Here is a 20,029-nt window from a genome sequence, read left to right as displayed (position 1 = left end):
GATGTTTGCAGTATACCACATTGAGTTCTGAATGTTACAAATACTATATGAAGGTAAATATTGCCATGCACTTAAGTGGTAGACACTGATGGTGTCTTATAAACAATGTGTAAATCATCAAAAAATAAAAGTCTTTACTTGATGCCTTTATTTTTCTCTTGAGCAGGAGGGGGAGAACAAGGAGGGAGATAATTTTGGAAATGAACTTTTTTCCTCTTTTTATTTTCAATAATTACTAAGAGGGAAAACAAACAGTATTTACTGCAAGAACCCTAATTTCAGAGTTAAATATGAGACCATTAATTTAAAACCCCAGACTGAGTTCTGATCCCATCGTGGGCATGCTTTGCACATTCCAGATAATTTCTTATTTGCTTGTTTCCCAAAGAAACAAAACCTATACAGTTAGGCCATGGTATCCTGTGTGGAACAATGTACCCTTTTTCCGGCATATTGCAAGAGGTCTACCAGCTGTTTTTACAGTTTTGCCAGATTTGACAGAGAGGTAGAGGTCCAAAAACTTATTAACTACATTCATCTTTTCTGAAAGCACAAGGCTGGTTAGAGACAAGATTCAGTTAGGTGGTCTCCCTTGGGAAAAAGGCTAAACTCAGTTTTTGGCAGACACCATAGCACCCACACAGGACAGTCACATCAAATGCTCCAACGATAGATAAAACTTTCATTAAAGTTCTCACCCAATTCAACCATAGCATATTAAGCCATAGTTTACAAGACTACCTTATGCTCCTGCTCATTGAAACTCTTAGTTATTTAACCTTAGAACCAGAGATGTTTGCAGCTTAGAAAATCCCAAAGCCTTTTTTATGCTCAGTCTCCTACAAAAAACGAATAAATTCAGGGTGCATGGACTGATCAATTGGCTGTGAAATAAAATGGCCCAACTACACTTCTTGGTCTAGGAAATGTTGGTGAATCAGTTTCTACATATATAAAACCTTAGAGGTTTATTTCTGGAAAAGGCCTTAGCCACAGACAGATACCTGAGATTTTTGAACCTTTTACTAAATCCCATTCAGGTGCATTAAGGCTCTTACATTTTGTGAATTCTAGATAATTACTTTAATCATAATTAAATTTCACTGACTGCTTTACAAGAAAAAATCAGGTATTTGCTACCACATCCCTTAAGTGAAACAGCATCCACGTTTCATAATATTAAATAAGAGATTGCTCAAAACTCCCTGATTTCCTCCTTATAATAGTACTATTGCCACAGAACACACATGAGATGAAATACAATCCTGTTAATGAGATGATCAAGTTAGGCACTGTCTGACTGAAATTTTAAGTTTCTGGACCCAAATAAGGACTTCTCAGTCCACTGAAATTGACTCTCTAAAGAATTTAGGAAGTCAATAGAAAAATGCAGAGGAAGATTTATTTTCATTATCCTACTACACCTCGATCCTTTTTTGTTAACATATATAAATCTAAAATCACTCAATTTGAATCAAATGTCAGTTTTTCATGTAAGTATGGGGTCTCTTCATAGCAAAATTCAGAGAGAAATGGGAAAAAAAGAGGTAAAAGAAAGGAAGACAAGCAGGTATCCCAACACCAGGAGCCTCAATTACTTTAACTGCAAAAATAAACAAGAGATGCAATTCCCCTTGTTTTAATCACAGACATAGGAGAAACTCTTGCTCTCACACAACCTCTGTCACATTTTTTCATTCTCTTTTCCTGATGCTCTCAGAGACTTCTATCTTTTTTCAATTTTTCTCTGTTGTACATTTCTTAAAACTGCAATCGGATGATTTTCCCCATTTTGGGTAACTCCTTTGCCACAGGCAATCCTGGAAAACTCCTGTTTGATGAAACTGAGCTGCTAAATTACCAAAGGACTGAATACAGATGTGATCCCTTGATCATAGTAGAAATTACTTTTAAACAGCAACTATTTTTAAGGCAAGCCATGAGAAAATAAATAAGTTTGTAGGTTCATAATCTTATATTTTATTTTCTGCCAAATAAGGTTCTGAATTTCCAGATATTTTCTGTTTGTATATCTGAGGTTGTGGGTCTAAACCTGCACACCTGCTACTCTCAATCTTAGAGATTCCAAGTTAAAAGGCACTACTTGAACTAATTTCCCCAAATAATTTTTAGGTTTTGCACTCGTGTCTGTGAGTGTGCATGTGTGCAACCCTACAGGTAAAGGCACCCTCCTGGACAGGTAGGTCTGGCTGCAGTCAGCCTGGGAAGGTCATTCACACATCTCCAAAAGTAACTATTCTCTGGTAACTAGTTTAATGTATTAAATAGTGCAAGTCCACGAGATACTTTTACTTCCTTTCTTTTCATAAGTCTTAAATGGACAAATACCAGGTTTGTTTCTGCCTTCCAAAAGTTGTTTAACTTCAATAATTTTGTTCCTCTTGATGCATGACATCAATCAATAATCAAGAGATTAAACCTAATGTTAAGTTTTATAATTATATTAAATGCAAAAGTTAAGACAAATACATGCCATTTTAGCGTTGTTATAACATTACCTTATTCCTACAGATTCAGTGGTATTAGGATTATTTTAAAACAAAAATTACAGGTTCTTTCCCTCCATCCCCTCACACTGCCTCTGTGACAGAGTGATTGCTTTATTTTTTATCTGGTTAGCAGTAAACAATTATTTCCATAAGAATAAAATGTTGATGGAGCACATTAATTGGAGAAGGGCTGAGGCTAATCTTGGTGTGTCATCATGATATATTTTAGTGGTGTCAGTCTTATTTCAGTTGCTCAATTGTCTGAAATCTATTTATCCACATGTATGGAAAGGAATGAATTAGAATGGTGGGAAATTCACTGATTGTAGAAGCAAAGAATTAATAATGTTGAGTAAGCAAAAGCAGCAGCACTGTGTAAACTCTCTCCCCAGGCTGTCAACTGCACATGGCACAGTCTGCTAAACGGTGAATCATGAAGATCTCCTAACACTGGGATTCTTCTCCTTTAGAGACAGCAAAGGAGCTTTTGCACAAATAACTAAGATTCAAGCTCAGTTGCACAGGTGAATGTTTGGTGTTGCATTCATCTTTTTACTGTTTTATGGGGTTTTTTAATTAATAAACCATAATTCAAAAAATGCAGTCACATCTGATACGCCCAATAATCTATAAACTACAACTGTTTCGAGAGCAGCCTTTTCTAAGTGAAACCATGATTTAGTATAAAACACATTCTCCAAGCTAAATGCTACATATTTTTAATTGGATTGGAAAATCACATCTCAAAATTGGAGTGAAAAAAATGGGATTTTGTGCAACATCAAAAGAAACATTTACTCGAGACTCGTGTTTCATTTGAATAAATCGATTTAAAATGGAATAAAATTACTGAGTCATCAATCAAAATACCTTCCTAAAGCAGTAAATTGCTTGAGCAAGAAAGGATGATTGAGGGGGCAGAGGGAACCCAAACTCAACTTTCAAGCTTTGAGACTGCACACCTGTTCTGCCCCTGAGCCTGAGCAAATCCTAAGACCAAGAGTGTGCAAAAGGATCATTTGGGTTTCTGAGTCAAATTCCATTCTGTCTCAAGCAAATGCATTGAACAATCCTTTTTATAAACTGCTCTGGTCCACTCTTGCATCTTTGTTTTCCTTCCCTTCCTGTGCATAAGTTAAACCCAACTGGACAGAATTCAGGGGCTTACTTCCCTGTTCAGAAATATATTACACTGCCTAGAATATCACTTCCTAACAAAATATAACTGTATTTTGTTAAGCACTTTATTAGACTGAACATAATGTAAACTCAAAGTTGATACCAGATAACAGAAGATATCCACCAAGCATTTCTTCATTTTGTTTATGTTCTTTCTTTCCCTTCTTTCACTTTTCATTAGCCCTGTTTTCTTCCGTGTAAACTATGTAATTGGACTAGGGGAAAAAAAGCATCTGAACACTATGCATCCTACCATTTAAGCTGGTATATAATCTTTTTCTCACACAAGGTATTCTATGCCTGTATAACACCAGAAATAACCAATGAGCAGAAAGAGTTATTTAGAAGGAAACAGAAAGTGATTTTCTAGCCAGCACAGGAGTCCTTGAATGCCTTTCACCATTCCTCCTGAGAGGCACCTGATGTGTAGGTAGCCCAGAGGGGCTTGTCACAAGTTTTCAGTGCCTGTGGCAAGTGTACATATGGGAACCGATGCTCTTCCATCACTAACACATTTCCTGAACACAGCCAAATGTCCTCTTCCAAAAACCTGTCTCCTTTGAAATTGTTTATCACAGAAAGACAAAGAAAGATAAGACAACCCCAGTTAAACTGACCTCAGCTAACTTACAATTTCATGGACATTATTGTGAAAAACTGGCCATTACTATTGCTCTCTCTTTGAAGTCCTTCTGCATCTCAAATGAACATTTGCCATCACATGAAATCCTCTTCTCCCCACCAAGATTTTAGATTCTACCAAGGTCCACATAGGAAGCAAAGCATCCTCAAATTTCCATGGCCTTAAAAGCCTCTGTACAGTCATCACTGCCAACTCATGTACCTCTGATTAATTAAAATATCAAAGCAGTTAAGGAATTTAACAATGAAATGCACATTAACTACAATAAAAGGTTTATAACTAAGCCTGTAAAAACCTATGCCATGAATACCATTCTCTAGGTTACTTTTTAATTATTAAACCAAATTCTTTGCACTTAACTGGAGGAAAAAAAGAAAAATACAGCACATATTCTGCATACATTTTAGCAACAGAACAAATATCTTCAGGTTAGCTCTAACATTTCACTTCTGTGAAAGGGGCATTATAGTTTACAAAGCTAAGAGTTCTGTGGAAAAAAAACCAAAAACATTAAAAAATCAAAATATTTCAATCAAATATTATTAATATTTCTACCTCCTGAATAAGCTCTGAATGGACTTAATCCATAAAATACCATAATATGGAATTAATTATGAGGTAATACAATTCTCATAAATTGAGTAGCATAATTATCTGCACTTTGTTAAGTGCATTACCATACTAGGTTAAATACTTACAATCACATAACTCAATTTACTGTCCCTAGCAAATGTTGTAATGCATCTCACAGCAAATCCAACATGCCAGCAGAATGTGTGACAATGCACCTGGCAGAGTGCATGCAGACCTACTGCCTTCATCTGCCTCCTGTCTGAGCAGAGCAGCAGAAAAGGCCTCAGTTTGTGCTTTATTGTCCTTCTCCATGAGAACTCTGCAAAGTCTCCAAAGACCTGGGCAGGCTCTGATGAGCTATATAGGCACCCATTCTACTGTGAAAGCAGGGTTTCATGGTACTCATACCAAACTTCAGCTTCAACTTCAACAAAATGAAGGCTGCTTATTTCCTGGGACTACAAAAGACCATTCTCTCTCATCCTTCTGGGACCTAAGATATTCCAGGATTTGCATGCTGTATTAAAGGAAGGGGTCCATGCAGAAGATAAATAGACACCCACCCTCAAAATAAAGGAAAAAAGGTTAAAAGGAAAATAGGAATCCCTAAAAAAATAAAGAACTTCCCTACTAGTTTAGTTCAGGTTTTTGGTCCCCATTTTTAAAAGAAAACAGATCTTGATTTGGTACTCCTGCAAACAGGTGTGGTTGATCTTACCTGCGAGAGCATTAACATCCTCAGGATTAATTACATCATACAATTCTCATGGATCCCTTAATGGCAGTTGAACATTTCCAGCATAATTGTTTGTAGGAATCATCAGGGTTTTGAGATATATTTCGTTTTCTTAGCCCTCCATCCCTCCCCTAACATCTACAAATTACACAGATGCATGCATTTCAATGGAGTCAGTCCTCAGTTTTGAAATCTACAACCCCCTTGTTGTTGTGTGTACAAGGGGGTTGAAATTTTGTTCCTCTCTCTATAACAACCCAATCCCAGCACTTCAGCAAGCATCCCAAGGAGAAGATGACTGATGAAGGCATGTGAAGGGCAATGTGCAATCCTGAATGCTGCTGTAGAGCGTGCTCCAGAAGGACGTGGCAGGAAAATTTTGGGATGTGTACAGACACAGCAACCCAGGAATTTATCTGCATGACACCCATGCTACTCAGGGTATTGCTTTGTAACTCATTCTCTTGATTAATTGCCTAGTCAAAATATCCTTCTTTTATAAAGAATATTACAGACAGACTGGCATTTTTGTTAGAATGTCAGCATTTTAAACAATTAGTTCTCTTTCAGTTTCTTCTAGAAAGTGATGAGAAGTCTCTAATCATTATGTATTTAAGAAAGTAGTGGAACAAACAACTCTGTTTTCATCATACAAAACTCTGTCCTTGAGAGGATCTAAGAAACACTTTGTTTTCTGGCAAGAGAAAAAAATTAGCTTTTTTCATACGTTGTGAGTTTTCACAATATGCATATTTCTGTCATCCCAGTTTAAAGTGGTGGTATCACAGCTTGCAATTTGCATAAAAATCATGCATTTATAACAGAAAAAAAAATCAATGCAGGAGTTTTTCTAAATATTAGTGAGGCATACACATATGCCTGTTTTTTCTGAAACAAAAAAAGAGCAATTCTTGAAATACTGTTTTTTGAACAGAATTCTCTGAAACTCTGTGGAAAGTTCATTAGGTAATAGAATTGAGGGAATGACTTCTATCTGAAGGGTTACCCCAGTCTGAACACGCAGGAGAGAGCTGTTCCTGCTAAGCTACCCCACTGCATGTTTAATAGCAAACATGTGCTTACTGTGATTCAGGGCACAATATGGGCCCCCAGCCTACAACAACACAAAGAAAAAAAGGAAAATGAAGATAAGAATATCTACTTGACATTTAAAATCAGGCATTCTTTGCATTTAATCTTGCAAGAATACTGTCAGCATTGTAACATTCAACTCCATCAACCCTTCTACATCACTCAGCGGGGCAAAGCTCAAGAATCTTGTATTAGCCTGGCATATTAAAAATAACAGCCAGTGACAACACAAACAGTAGGAAAAGTAGGGAAAGTCATAAAGAAGTAAAATGAGAAGTGAAAATCCCACTGATTCCCCAGAACACATTGATATTTACCATAATATAAAGGAAGAAAGATAGTGGGCATTTCCTACTATCATCTACCTACTATTGAGGAAGATATATCACAGTACAGTAAATAACAATGGACATGAAGTCACACATCTATTACATAAACACAGAATGATGAATAGCTGTTTTCTCACTTTGCTTTCTCTTCAGAGGAAAAAAAAACAGCACTGCCTGCTTTAACAGTATCCCAGACATTCATAGGACTGCCCAGAAAAGTAGACCACATACCATGCATATGCACCATTTATTAACATTTAGCCTATGGAAGGAAGGAAAGATAATTATTGGGTAACATTAATGTTTATGATTACTTTTTTCTGATAGATATTACCATTCAGACAAAATTGTTGAAAAATCTTGAAAATTAAGTCTCAGTTGCTCCCGTTCATTTTTTCTTTTTAATACCAGAAGGCATAATTGCAAACCAATCAGATTAATATTCATTTTCTGTTTCATTTTATAGCTATCAAAAATAAAATTATACTGTAATTTGAACAAAATATGCTTCAGCTGTAATACAGAAGTTTGTACAAAAATCATAAGGCAATTTTCCTCTGTCTTAATTCATAAACTATCAGTTGTCAAGAATTCAGAAAAAAGAGAAATTCCAATTTTCTTTTAGGGCTAATCCAACATTTGAAAGGCCATGGGCTACCTGGCTGAGTCAGTGGCTTCATGTGCAGCTGGACAATAACAAAAATTCAACCTAGCAAAGTTACTAACCTTCACCCTCAAGCTACCAGCACCCCAGCACAGTAGCAGATATGATCCTACATGGTTTAAAGCACCTTGAAGAATAAAGGCATTCAGGAGGGGCACACAGTTGTACAAGATACATTTATAAGGTAAATTCAAATCTCTCTGCATTCTGCTCTTAGTACTTAGATAGCAGGTACCAGTAGCTACTATTAAAACTGATATATCAACTTTGCATAAAGAATATTAACACTCATAAAACAGTTTTTAGAAGACTTTTGGATGAGCAGTTAAAATTGGGGAGTTGGGAGAGGGAAGGGACTCCCAAGGATCAAAAACAATGTGTAGAAGAAATAGAAAGAAACAGTCAAAACTCAGCACTGGAAAAAGTTAATAAACATCTGCTCTCGAAATGCCTACTAGGGTTTGATTTGTTTAATACAAATATCTTCCAAAGGAGAGGGAGTGTATTGAATTGAAAGACTGGAAATTTTGAAAATGGTATAAAATTATTTGAAATAAACAAGAGCAGAGAGAAAAGTATTCACAAAGATAGATAAACAAGTATGTCACAGAAAAATATTGACTATTGACAAATACAGCAGAGAGCAGGCTGGCAGAAATACCTGGAATTGTTCACACACATCATTGGGTTCTAAATCAGCTGTTGCCATTTGTTAATAAACTTTGAGTGTCAGAACAGATTGCTTTTGGAAATAATTTGCTTGATACCCAGCAGCCAACAAAAAAAGCTTACAATTTGTCAGGATGCATAAAGACTGGGGCTGAGAATAAAAATGATATTACAATGACACTACATAAATCAACAGTAAAGCTTTACTTGGAGTGTTCAGTCATGGCTACAGAGCTTACCAGAGATATAAATGAAATAAAGGATCCAGGAAGTGACAACGTAAACCATTAAACTGAAATTACTTCATGTCTTATAGCCCAGAGTTAAGTAAGGAGGCACACTATGAAGGGGATTAACTGGATTCTCCTGCCTACCATTTGTAGCATCTAAACAAGAGAATATTTAACAAGAGAGGTTAAAATGGTAAAATGGTAACAGAAAGAAATCATAATGCATATTAATTTTCATGCTTCAGGAAATCTAAGTATCAACCACTAAATGCCTGGGGTTACAGAAGACTGCTTGGATAAGTATTTCTGCCAGTGACTAAGTAAGATTTTGGTGTCTTTCTGTTCCATGTATCAAGGCCACCTCTGGAGACAAGATATTGACTTGCAGTGTCTGGCTCAATCTGACAGTTCCAGGGCTTCACTGTTTTAACTGCAGCCACAGATCACAAAAGAGCTGATACTAAGAGTATATTGCTAATATCCATCATGAGGCATTGCTCACACAATTTTTAAAACTTACAGTTCTCCAGGTAGAAAGCCAAGCCTTCTAAAAATACTAAATATTTAAAACTAATAGAAACCATTTCAAGACAAAAAGACATACAGATAGACAAAAGAAATTTTCTCAGAAAACTGAAGAGCCTCAACGATTTTTTTTATCAGATGTACCTTCTTTACATGAATGAGACTGATTCTAGACCAGAGAAGACCCTGAGATTGGCTCAGCTGATGAGAGCATGATGCTAATAACACCAAGGTTGAGGAGGTTCAATCCCTGCACAGGCCAACAATATATTTCAACAGAAATATTTTTGTTGAATCTAATTTTTAACCAAATAAGACTGTTTGCTTAAAATTATCATCATCACATTTATAATTTTTTTCATTTATACATTTTTAAAAATTGAATTAGATATTATTACTAAGTTAAGAAGTTTGAAATGGCTACAAACAAGTCATAGCACTAAAAACACTGATGAAATAAACTTTCCTGAACATCTTTACTACTCTTTGAATTTGTGTACACAACCAATGCAAACATCTGCTGTTCACACGAAGCAAAAGGAAGAAAAAAGTCCTACTATAGAGACTTCTGTAGTACTTCCATACTACAGCTATTAAGCTTCCTGTAGGACATTTTAAAAGTGCCTTAACTAACTGACTGAAGAAGAAACACCTCAAGAGTATTAAAGTCCCTCTGCCTACAATTACTGGAGGGTCAGAGAGCATACACAGAAAGTATGCTTACTGCTCTATCTCCCTAAAACTATAGAGAAAAGAAATAATTATAGCTAAAGAATATCACATTGATTAGCACCACTGACAGAAATTAAAATAGTCCTTCATTTTAAATCCCTAGAAATTATCCTGTTCTTTATTTGGTACTAATTGGTACAAAAATTAAAAACTGCTGGAATAATTTTCAAGGTTTTGCAATATTAATACACCTACCATCTGATTTTGAAATCTTTCAACATTACTTTGAAGCTCCTGTAGCCAATTATACAGTGTTATTATTAATTACAGCTTGCAGCTTGAAATACAGTGCTATCAATAGAGTTTTATCTGCATAAATATGAAAATAAAACTTAAATTGAATTAAACTGTTTACCCTTAGCGAAGGTATGTTAGAATATTATTAGTTGTGAAAATTAGTTTGTTATGCCTGAAAACGGACTTTAAAGCAGAAATATCTCTGGGGAAAAGGTTACATTTCATGTATTGTATTTCTTTCATCTTCATGTTGCAAGATTTTTTAATCTTCCATTAAACGCTACCTTGGGGGTGTGGAAGCAGTCCATTCATCTTAACAAAATACAAAAAGCTTTAACTTTATATCAAATGTATGCAGAGATTACTGCAGGAAATATGAACTAAACTTAACAGCAACCCGTTTTATTTCTAAATTATTAAAGTTTAAGTGGAAAGGAAATGCCACACCCCTTAAGTTTTTATTTTCCTGCTCAAAACTCCCTCCCCACTTTCCAACACTCTTCCACTTTCTCCACTGAAAATTTGAAGTCCAAAATTTGTGAAAGGTAATTCTGCCTCTCTGGAGACATTCAAAACCCAGATGGACATATTCCTCTGTAACCTGCTCTAGGTGACCCTGCCTTGGAAGGGGGTTGGATTAGATGATCCTCAGAATCTCTTCTAACCCTAACTGTTCTGTGATTCTTCTGTGAAGAAGCAATCCAATAATTTGGATAAAAGCAGAGGCACAATGCACAACTGTAAACACCTTGAAAGAACTGACAAGAGACAAACATGATTTAAGAACCATGTCAAAGAAATGTCACAGACCATTTCCTATGTAAACAAAATATAGCTACCAGTGTTGAAGTCTAAAACAAACAAAGCTACTGCAGCATTCCTTCAGCACCAGCGTCCATTATCATGAATATATAGCTTTCATTGTCACTGGAATGATACAATATTATGAAAGATCGTAAAGTAATTGTAGTCCCTCCTCAGAAAAATGCTGGTAACTGCAATGTACCAGTATAAAAGGAGTAGGTAAAACTACAGAACCTTGTTCCTAAAGACGAGTATTCAAGGTCACACCCTGATATTAAGTGCACCATTCTGTTCTGGAATAAAGCTGCTATGAATCTGATCTTTTGACCAGTCAAAGATTAAAAAATGTTCTTTGATTAAATGCTCTTTGCTCTCTTTGCACCTCTGTCAAGATGTGCAAAATAAACTTACAAGCAAAAAGAGGCAAGCAGCACTGAAGTTTCTCACATGTTCTTAATGATCAGCTCCACTGCCTGCCTTTATCATTTTTACATTCTCTTCTAAAAGTTTCATAAGTGTTTCACTGCCAGTACCTATCAGCAGTTGACCAATAGTGGTGAATAAAATTTGTCATGTAGCATTTTGTATATTATTTGTACATTTGTTACGTTTTCCAGTCCAAACATCGCACAGAGCAAGTATTCTGAACTCAAAGAGATTTGTCTGAATCAAGTGCTTTTGTATTTTGGGGGGAAAAAAACCAAAAGAAAAGCGTCCCTTGATTTTCTCTCTAATGGTAAATTCATTCGGTTTCTAATAAGAGGTGAAATGAACCATTAAAGGAAAGTTGGATCAGAAACTTTCCAACATTTATTTGGTCAAAGATAATGAACAGAAAGTAAATAGAAGACTAATATTTAGCACGACAGTTTAATGAAGACTTGGTAAAATGCATTTATTTCCTTTTTTTTTCCCATTTTAGTTTGTATCAGTGAGTCAGGTTTCAGTTTAATGTTTAAACTCTTGAGCAATTAGTAGGAATTCATTCCTTTGGTCAATGTACCAAAATGATTTGATCATGATGTCAAAATGATTACAGTGGTATCATTAACTTTTTAATGGGAGTAGAAAATTCTATAAATTTAATCATTGTCTTCAAACAATGCATGGAAGAATGAGCTGGAATAATCTCCTTCCAATCGTTGTCATGTAAAATATTTAATTTCCAGTTCTGCTTTGTCCCAGACAGGATCTTTGTCATTAAAATGAGAGCAGATTTTGATATGTAATATATTTGCTGACATGTCAGGGTGGCACCACTTTGACCTTTTCAGTATTCCACATTTCATTTGGGAGCCTGTTTCTTCCTTTTCCTTCTAGTAGTGCCCAAGAAATAGAAGTTGAACAGAGGTCTGATCAAACTGGAAATTACAGACAAAGGGTCAATATTATACTAAATAAGTACATTAAATTAATATGTCTATTAAAATTAGGTAAAACCCTAGCCCTTTTTCACCTCTTCTCTAAAAAACAATACAAATAATAAACAATACAAATAATAAACCAAAGGAACAAACTTTCCTACTTTTATTTTCAAATCTGCTACCTCATGTGCCTTCTCATGTACTGAAATTTTTTCAGAAATTAATATATCAATATTTTTCACACCCTTTTCTCAATTGTTTGCTTTTCATTAGCTGATCTTCACATTCATTTTGCTTCCGGTTGCTGGCTACTTATCTTAAGCAGGACATAAAGTACTCAGCAAGGAGTTGAGCTGCCCTGTACATTTGTATGCCAGCTGCACAGGAGACACATTGTCCCAATTAGGTTCTCTTAACACACTGTTCATTAACACAGACCTGCCAAGTTTTGCTGTTGTGTGTAGTCTTATACTATGAGATGATTTTTGTAAACCTACATAGACTCTATAGTCTATGTAGGTTTATAGTCTCAGACTTCATAGTTAGATGCTATTTAGTTTCCTTTTGAAAAGCATTTCCAGCCCTATGGCTCAGATGAAAAGTCTGAAGACAGCGGATAATAGGATCAGGCTGGAAGGGACATTAAGAAATGATCCATTGCACCCCAGCCCCAAGCAAGAGCTAAGTACACTTACATAATCACTGGGCAGGTGTTTGCCTAATGCATTCTCTTGGATCCTTATCAATGGAGGTTCCAAAATGTCCCTAGGTAAGCTGAAATAACACTTAATGTCTTAAACATTACAAGGGGCTTTCTCCAAACCTAGACAGAATCATGCTAGAGATTAATTCCATTATTTCTGTTTACATATACTGTATGGAATGAACAAGTGGTCCTCTATCTTTCCATAAAAGCCTATTTGAAAACATTATTTTCTATCACTTCTTCTTAGTCAACACTTCTTCAGCTGAACTAAGCCCCCTGCTCAGCTGTTCCTCACAGACCACATTTCTGAGATTTGTCCTTGTTCTTGCTTGCTTGAGAAGTTCCACTTTTTCTGAAGTGAGGGACAAAACCTGTACTGAGTCAAAATGACTTCCCACAACTGGCAGACAAATTGGAGGATTACTCAAATTATTTTACCGATGGTATGTCCACCTGCATGTTCCATTAAAAAATCAGGAATATAGGCTATAATTTACTGTCATCCCTGCATCATTTTTTAAAATAGTATTTTCTGACCATTCTGTCTGAGTTCCTCATTGTACACATCCTTCTTGCAGAAGCTAAATGCCTTGTTGGAGTCATAAATTTGTACTTTTCCACACAGTTTTTTCAGATTTGGACTTCTTCTAGATACTCTCCTAGTCCTGGTCTTAGCCCTTCTGACCTTAAAGTAACCTCTAGATTTTACAGTAATCTTCATTCCAAGCCCATCTGGGTTAAACATGAAAATATTGGCTAGAACCTGATCCAGATTAAACAGCTGTCAAATAGCACACAACACATTCTTCCATTTAAACAGAAATCATTGCTAATTGCTCTCTGAGAAAACTTTTTTAAATAGGTCTGCATCCAGCCTATTTACACCTAGATCACAATTGCCAAATTTGCTCAGGAGAATGCTATATGTGACAATTGAGATAACACTACAAAATTTGAGAGATGTGACATATCAAGTGCTTTTTCTCCAGCTATAAGCTGTTATCCTGTCAAAGAAAATTATTAGATGGATTTGATACTATTTGTTCTTGACAATTCTGCACTGGTTATCAGGCATGTCCCTGTGGTTATATACAATTTACCTGATTGTTTACCTGAGTATTTTTCTAGGAAAAAAAAATTGCTTGTCTGTCCTGCCTCTCCCTGCTTTCCTTCTTTAGAACCATTAGAGCCCCTGATACCCACAATAGTTTATAAGTTGCTGGAGCCACAGAGGTTGCCAAAAATCAAGTGTTCTAATAGAAAACATAAATCAAAAGGGGGAAAAAAATCAAACCACTAATCATGACTTATTATGCTTTTTGGTGTTACACAGATCTTATAATGTTTAGGACACCTATTGATGATTTTAACAGCTTTGGTTTCACAGTCCTGTTAATAATATTTATTTATCTTATTGATGTTAATTATTTATCAAATTACAAGGCTCTTTTTTTATTCCAGGATCAATGCAGATCCAACTGACCCAAACTCAAGGTAACTAAAGTTGTTGCTTTCACCCATCTGAAGTTCTCTCATACTCCTGGAAATGGGAAACAATAAAAAGTCCTGTATTATATCTGTGTGCTTTCAGAGCTTAGAACCAGCTCTGCTGCAGAAGGTTTCAAGAAAAAATTAGTTTTCAGCCAATTAATTCAGCGGGTGTCTGGGGAAGCCAATCTATTTGCCATAGATGAACCATTTATTTTAGGTATGAACTGTGAAAGAATTATCCATGTCTTTGCTAACCCCAGAACAAAGCAACAGTACAGTAGACAGCTTTGGCTCTCCCATGAACACACCTAGGAGCTGACAGCAATGATCAGAAGCTATAAAAAGAACATTTATCAGTTAAACAAGTAAGCATATTGCATACACTGGTTCCCTAATGTCAAAAATGGCTGTAGTTTCCTACAACCAGGTTCTTACAAGTAATCACTTACCTTTATGGTTTAAGCACAAGGACCTGAAACACACATGTGCCCTCCTGTAGATAGAGATGCTCTCTGTATTCACATGCAGTTACTGAAAGTGGGAGATATTATCATATTTTCTCACCCAAGCTGATTCAAAAGAACTAGAGTTTATATGTATGATTCAAAAGAACTGGCATTTATGTGGCCCTATAAGCCAAATCCAGGAGATCAACCCAGGCTTTCTGAGGAAGGACAGGAAAATTGTTTGTTATTTAACCCTGTACTTGGGGAAAGACCAATTCCACCCTCTTTCAAACCACCTGCGACTTATCATCTTATTCCTTGGTGTCCAAAACCTACTGTTCCTGAGAAATGGCCTTTTTTTTCAGGCCAGAAAAAACAACGAAAGTGTGAAAAAAAAATTTGAAGGATCAAAGGGACTTAAATATACTTCTCATAGTGCCTGTATTTGTACAGCACATTTTATTATAAAGGAAAAATGGCAAGGTTATGTGTTTTACTTCAGAATGGAGGGGTTTTGTTGTTTTTAAAATTCATCAAAATCAAAACCCCATAGGTTTATCTGTGCTGGAACATGGAAAAAGCTCTCACTGGACCATCATTTTCCCAAGCTGAAACAAAAATTGCATTTCCTCAAATCTGGCTGTAGCTCAGCATCTGGTTGCTTTTTGTCCTTAAGTACCCAAGGAGCTTTCCTTTTCCAAAAAGAGTTAATTTTTTGCCTCTCTTCTTAAACCGCCGCCAGAATCGCCACCTTGGCAGAAATGCAAGAAGCAAAATCACCCACTCGAGTCCAGGTCAGCCACCCACGGGTGTTCTGGCCACGCTGCACACACCTAACCAGAGCTCAGCAGCTATAAATCCCAAACCTGGTGCACACACACTCACCAATCTCTCTGGAGATCTGCGTGAACGCCTCCACGCCGCTCTCTCCGTAGTTGCCTTCGGAAGCCAGCGTTGAGACGTAGTTCCAGCCCAGGGCTGTCACGATGTCAACCATGGCCTGGGCTTGGTAGGAGTCTGGGGGCACCACTCGAGAGAAGTAGTCGTACCTGGTGTTGTCGCTCAGCTCGGGAGCTGTGGATGCATAGCTGATTTGAGGTATCTGCAAACAGAATGACAAGTCATGCAAGCCAATCTAATAACATTTTACACTACGTACTTGTACCTTTGAAAGGCTTGTAATAGATTAGGCACAGGCATTGTGCAGAACCAAACATCTTGCTTTAATTAAATCAGCTGATCAGAAAGCGTCTCGGATTTTGTGTAATGTCAGTCAAGCTTTATTGTGTAAGGCTCTCACCAAGAAATAATACATTCAGCTGTGCTCCAGATGTCATGACTCCTGACATATAAACACTACTTTTTTTTTTTTTATTCTGGCCCTAATAGAAACAAGTGAAGTAAAAAAAATAGGGGGGAGAAATAAAAGGAAGAATTCGTACTATTACTACAGAAAATGAAAAGGTCAGTTATGATGACGGTGATTCTTGAAATTTGACAAGTAAAATGCGGATTATTTCCATTTCTTGGTTTTATTTACGTACATGAAAATTTGTGTTCCCATTTTATAACTATTTTTCAAGCTTTCTCTGCCACAGGTTTTTCATTTTCCAGTTTTAATAGTTCATTATGCATTATTTAAGAATATGAAGGCTATGTATTAAATAGCAAAAGCTATCTGATCTGATTATAAAAAAAACACCTAAAAAATTTACCTTTGTATGATATCCATATACAGAAGGAGAAAGCTTACAAGGATGGTAAATTTCCTTTAAAATTCTTAGTAGAAACAAACCTAAATAACTGGAACACATTTTAAAATATATTATTATTCTCTTAGGAAAAAAAACAAGGGTGGTTTTCTGTCAACTCTTGTCTTATACAGATGGTTCAGCAATGTGCAGAAGAGATATTGTAAGCAATACTCACTTATTTTGAAGAATATTTTTGGTACAAGAAAATTTAATTAACATTTATGGTAACTTATAAGGAGAATTTTCTTATTTTAAATGGTAAAATTGATTAAACAGTCATTAGCTTGAAATAAAAGATACTCCAAATATTGCATTGCAATCTACATTAATAAGAGGTGTTTAATTCATGTCACAAAACATACAACAGTCCTCAAGAAAGCAATCTGAATGGAGTTCCTAAGTTGATTTTGTTGAGAGCCAAATTGAACAGCAGCAGGCAAGAGGTGTTCTGGTAAATACTCTCTGTCAGATTAGATGTCAGAGTAGAAGGTTGCAGTGCAACTGTTATGTCCTGTTGAGTGCTTCCTCATCAGTACAAACTAAAAAATTTATCTGGGGCAAATGTAAGGAATTCTGAGTCTGGCCATTAACCAAACCTGCATAGACAGTGCAGATATATTTGCACAGCCTGAATAAACAGTTAATTACCTAAGGCTTGGTACAATCATTTCTCAGTCAGAAACTAACAAAATAAATTCATATATCTTGGCTGTATTCTTCTTTAACAAATTTTCTATACTTGGAAATTCTGGAAACTCAGAATAAAAATCTGAAAGGTTGTTATAATAAGAACTGAAGAGAAATGAAAAGAAAAAGAGAGGGAGGATCACAGAAAAAGTTAGAGCTTACATTTCATGGAAATCAATATTACTAACAAAGAAAAAATATACCAAGCAAAACTAAAGGATAAATTGTTCTTACAAAACTTGCCTTGTATAAATTCCCTTTCTTTCAGAAAGTGTTTGAAACATCTTTACCTCTTTACAGACAAAATATTTTTGGCCTGTAATAAGACAATTGTGCATATTTCGCGCACATATCACTGCCTTTCTAAACTTGTTCTATTACTCTCTAAAACAGTCCTTTTGTTTACAGATGTAAAAACAATAAAGACAACCTTTCTGATTTTACTCATTCTGTTCCTTGGGGTTCCATTTCTCAAATATTATGTCACTGTTCCTTTGCTGAAGGTTATTTCATCAATAAAGTCAACACAATCAACACCAGTAAGAAATATTTAGACCGATACTTTGGCAGTGAAAATCTTGAAGCCTAGACTTATACCCCTTAACTCTATCAGTTCATTTTTCTTCAGGCATGAGATGAAGAACAAACCCTAGATGTGCGTTTGTAGAAGAATTGTTGGTTCAACCGCAGCAATGAGATGTTTCAGATCAATAGAGATATTTTATGTATTACAAATTCACTTTTTTGGAGCCCTGGAAAATGCAGAGGAGAGATGTTAGTTTCCTACTTTTCAGCTCTTTGCAGTTCAACTTCTTCCCTAGAGTTATTTCTAATAACAATGAAACCAGAAAGCAAATACAGCACAAACACAATACTCTGAAATCACTCAGCACACTGGTAAGCTTAAATCACCACTGTTTTATAGCATCTGCCAGCTCTTCACTAGCAGAAAAGAGCAATATGCCACGTGAAAGTAGGGAGAAAGACACTCTCTAAATAGCAAACCAACCTTAAGTTTGGAGAAAAAAATCAGTTCTTGCAATTAAATGTATAATTATTTTTCTCATTTATTTTTGTATATGTCCCTCATGGTTATAAACAACACCACTGTCAAGAATTTTCTCTAAGAATTGCATAACTCCCACCCAGAAATGCTTCCCAGACTTCTTTTTTCAAAAGCAGTTTATGCAAAAGTAAATAGTAATTTCCTTCCTTGCCTGCTTTTAAATGTACAATTTTATATAGGGGAGCTCTGAAAAATAGCTTTAAAACTTGAGAATTTGGTTTATGTTCCAGTTACATAGGAGGTAAAAAGACTTAGCAAGACTTAGCAAAGAAATTTATTGGCATGAGGTCAAATTCTTTGGATTAAGTGGTTCAATAATCCATGAATGAAAAAATATATACACTAAAATGTAGCAACTCTAGTTATGGACTGTAGGTTTAATAAAGCATTTTACATTTCCCCGAGTACATTTTACAAGAAGGAGCATAGTGCTGCCTAAGCAAGGGAGCTGTTATGCTCTATCAATTCAGTAATGTGTGTTTTTTAAACTCCCTAAATACAGACTGTATTCCTACTTTAAGTTCCAATGGTCTCTTGGGACAGAAATTTGCATTTTGAAAGAAACCTTTAAAGAAAGAGTTTTATTTCTCATTCTAGATTTCTTAATCCAATTTTTCAAAATTAAATACAATACCTGTAACATTTACATTGTATTTAAGTGGCATATAATGGTGTTAATGGTATATTTCCTTCTCTTTTGGGGAAAAAAAATTGATTATATAACCACATTTGAATTGGTTCTTGCACAACATCTGTCACATTCACGGGCAGTTGCAGAAAGCATTCATGTTTTACTGTTCATTGATATGATTTTTCTATTCTTTCCTGACCTATGGTTTGGCCACTGTCTCCCATTAACCCATAACCTGCTGATAAACTCAACTTCTAGTGGGTGACAGACTTGAAATCTTTGAAATTATTTTATAGATTAATTCATAGAAGCCCTATTTTTATTATTTTTAAACTTTAAGCTATCTATTAAGTGTTGAAAACAAAAAAGATCCTAGTGTGATGCTTTAAAACAAATCCAGTTTTAGTTTCATACTGGTCTTAACCCTGATACCTGCTGAAATACTGCTGAAACTACTTGTGAGCTCTCAGTTCTTTAATCTAAGTAAGGGGTGGCTTCATTTCCTTCTATTGTTCAGTCACTGGCATCAGAAAACTATTCAGCATGCTTAAAAAATAAAACAATTTGGAGAAAAACAAACAAAATTAAACCCAAACACACCAAAAAAAAAAAAAAATTACTGCTAACTAAGCAGAACACCTAATCCTTGAAGATCCATTCAAGCCAAAATCAGCAGTCCAGAAAAGTCTGTTTTTCATCGATCTATCTGTGTACATCTCCTAGCTGATTTCTCTAAAGGTCTCCCCTTCCCAGAGGATTAGAGAAGATGGAGCAGGCACTTTCAGAAGTGACCATCCACAAACATGACTGTGGCAGCTCCTAAAGGAGGAATGACATCGGTACAAGACCAGCACCAGCATTACTACAAAACAGACCTCTAGTCCCTCGTGGAGGAAGTGTGGATGACTTCAGGAGTGTCAAAGGCAGCTAATGGAACTTTACATTTATTTCAGTTCCACAT

The 20,029-nt window shown here is 35.8% G+C and overlaps 1 protein-coding gene across 1 annotated transcript in view; it reads right to left on the bottom strand.

Moving 5' to 3' along the window:
* GRM8 (glutamate metabotropic receptor 8) overlaps positions 1 to 20,029 on the bottom strand; it is a gene marked incomplete at both ends in the record, with an annotated part of 304,418 nt that overhangs the window by 232,991 nt on the left and 51,398 nt on the right. The window contains one exon of the mRNA XM_084206051.1: positions 15,816 to 16,032. Coding sequence (XP_084062177.1) covers positions 15,816 to 16,032 — 217 coding nt within the window. The remainder of the gene's footprint in view (positions 1 to 15,815; positions 16,033 to 20,029) is intronic.

The sequence above is a fragment of the Fringilla coelebs genome, assembly GCF_963513975.1.
Source record: "Fringilla coelebs genome assembly, chromosome: 5".
NCBI lineage: Eukaryota > Metazoa > Chordata > Aves > Passeriformes > Fringillidae > Fringilla > Fringilla coelebs.
The sequence above is the reverse complement of the archived record's forward strand: the minus strand, read 5'-3'. Positions and strand labels throughout refer to the sequence as shown.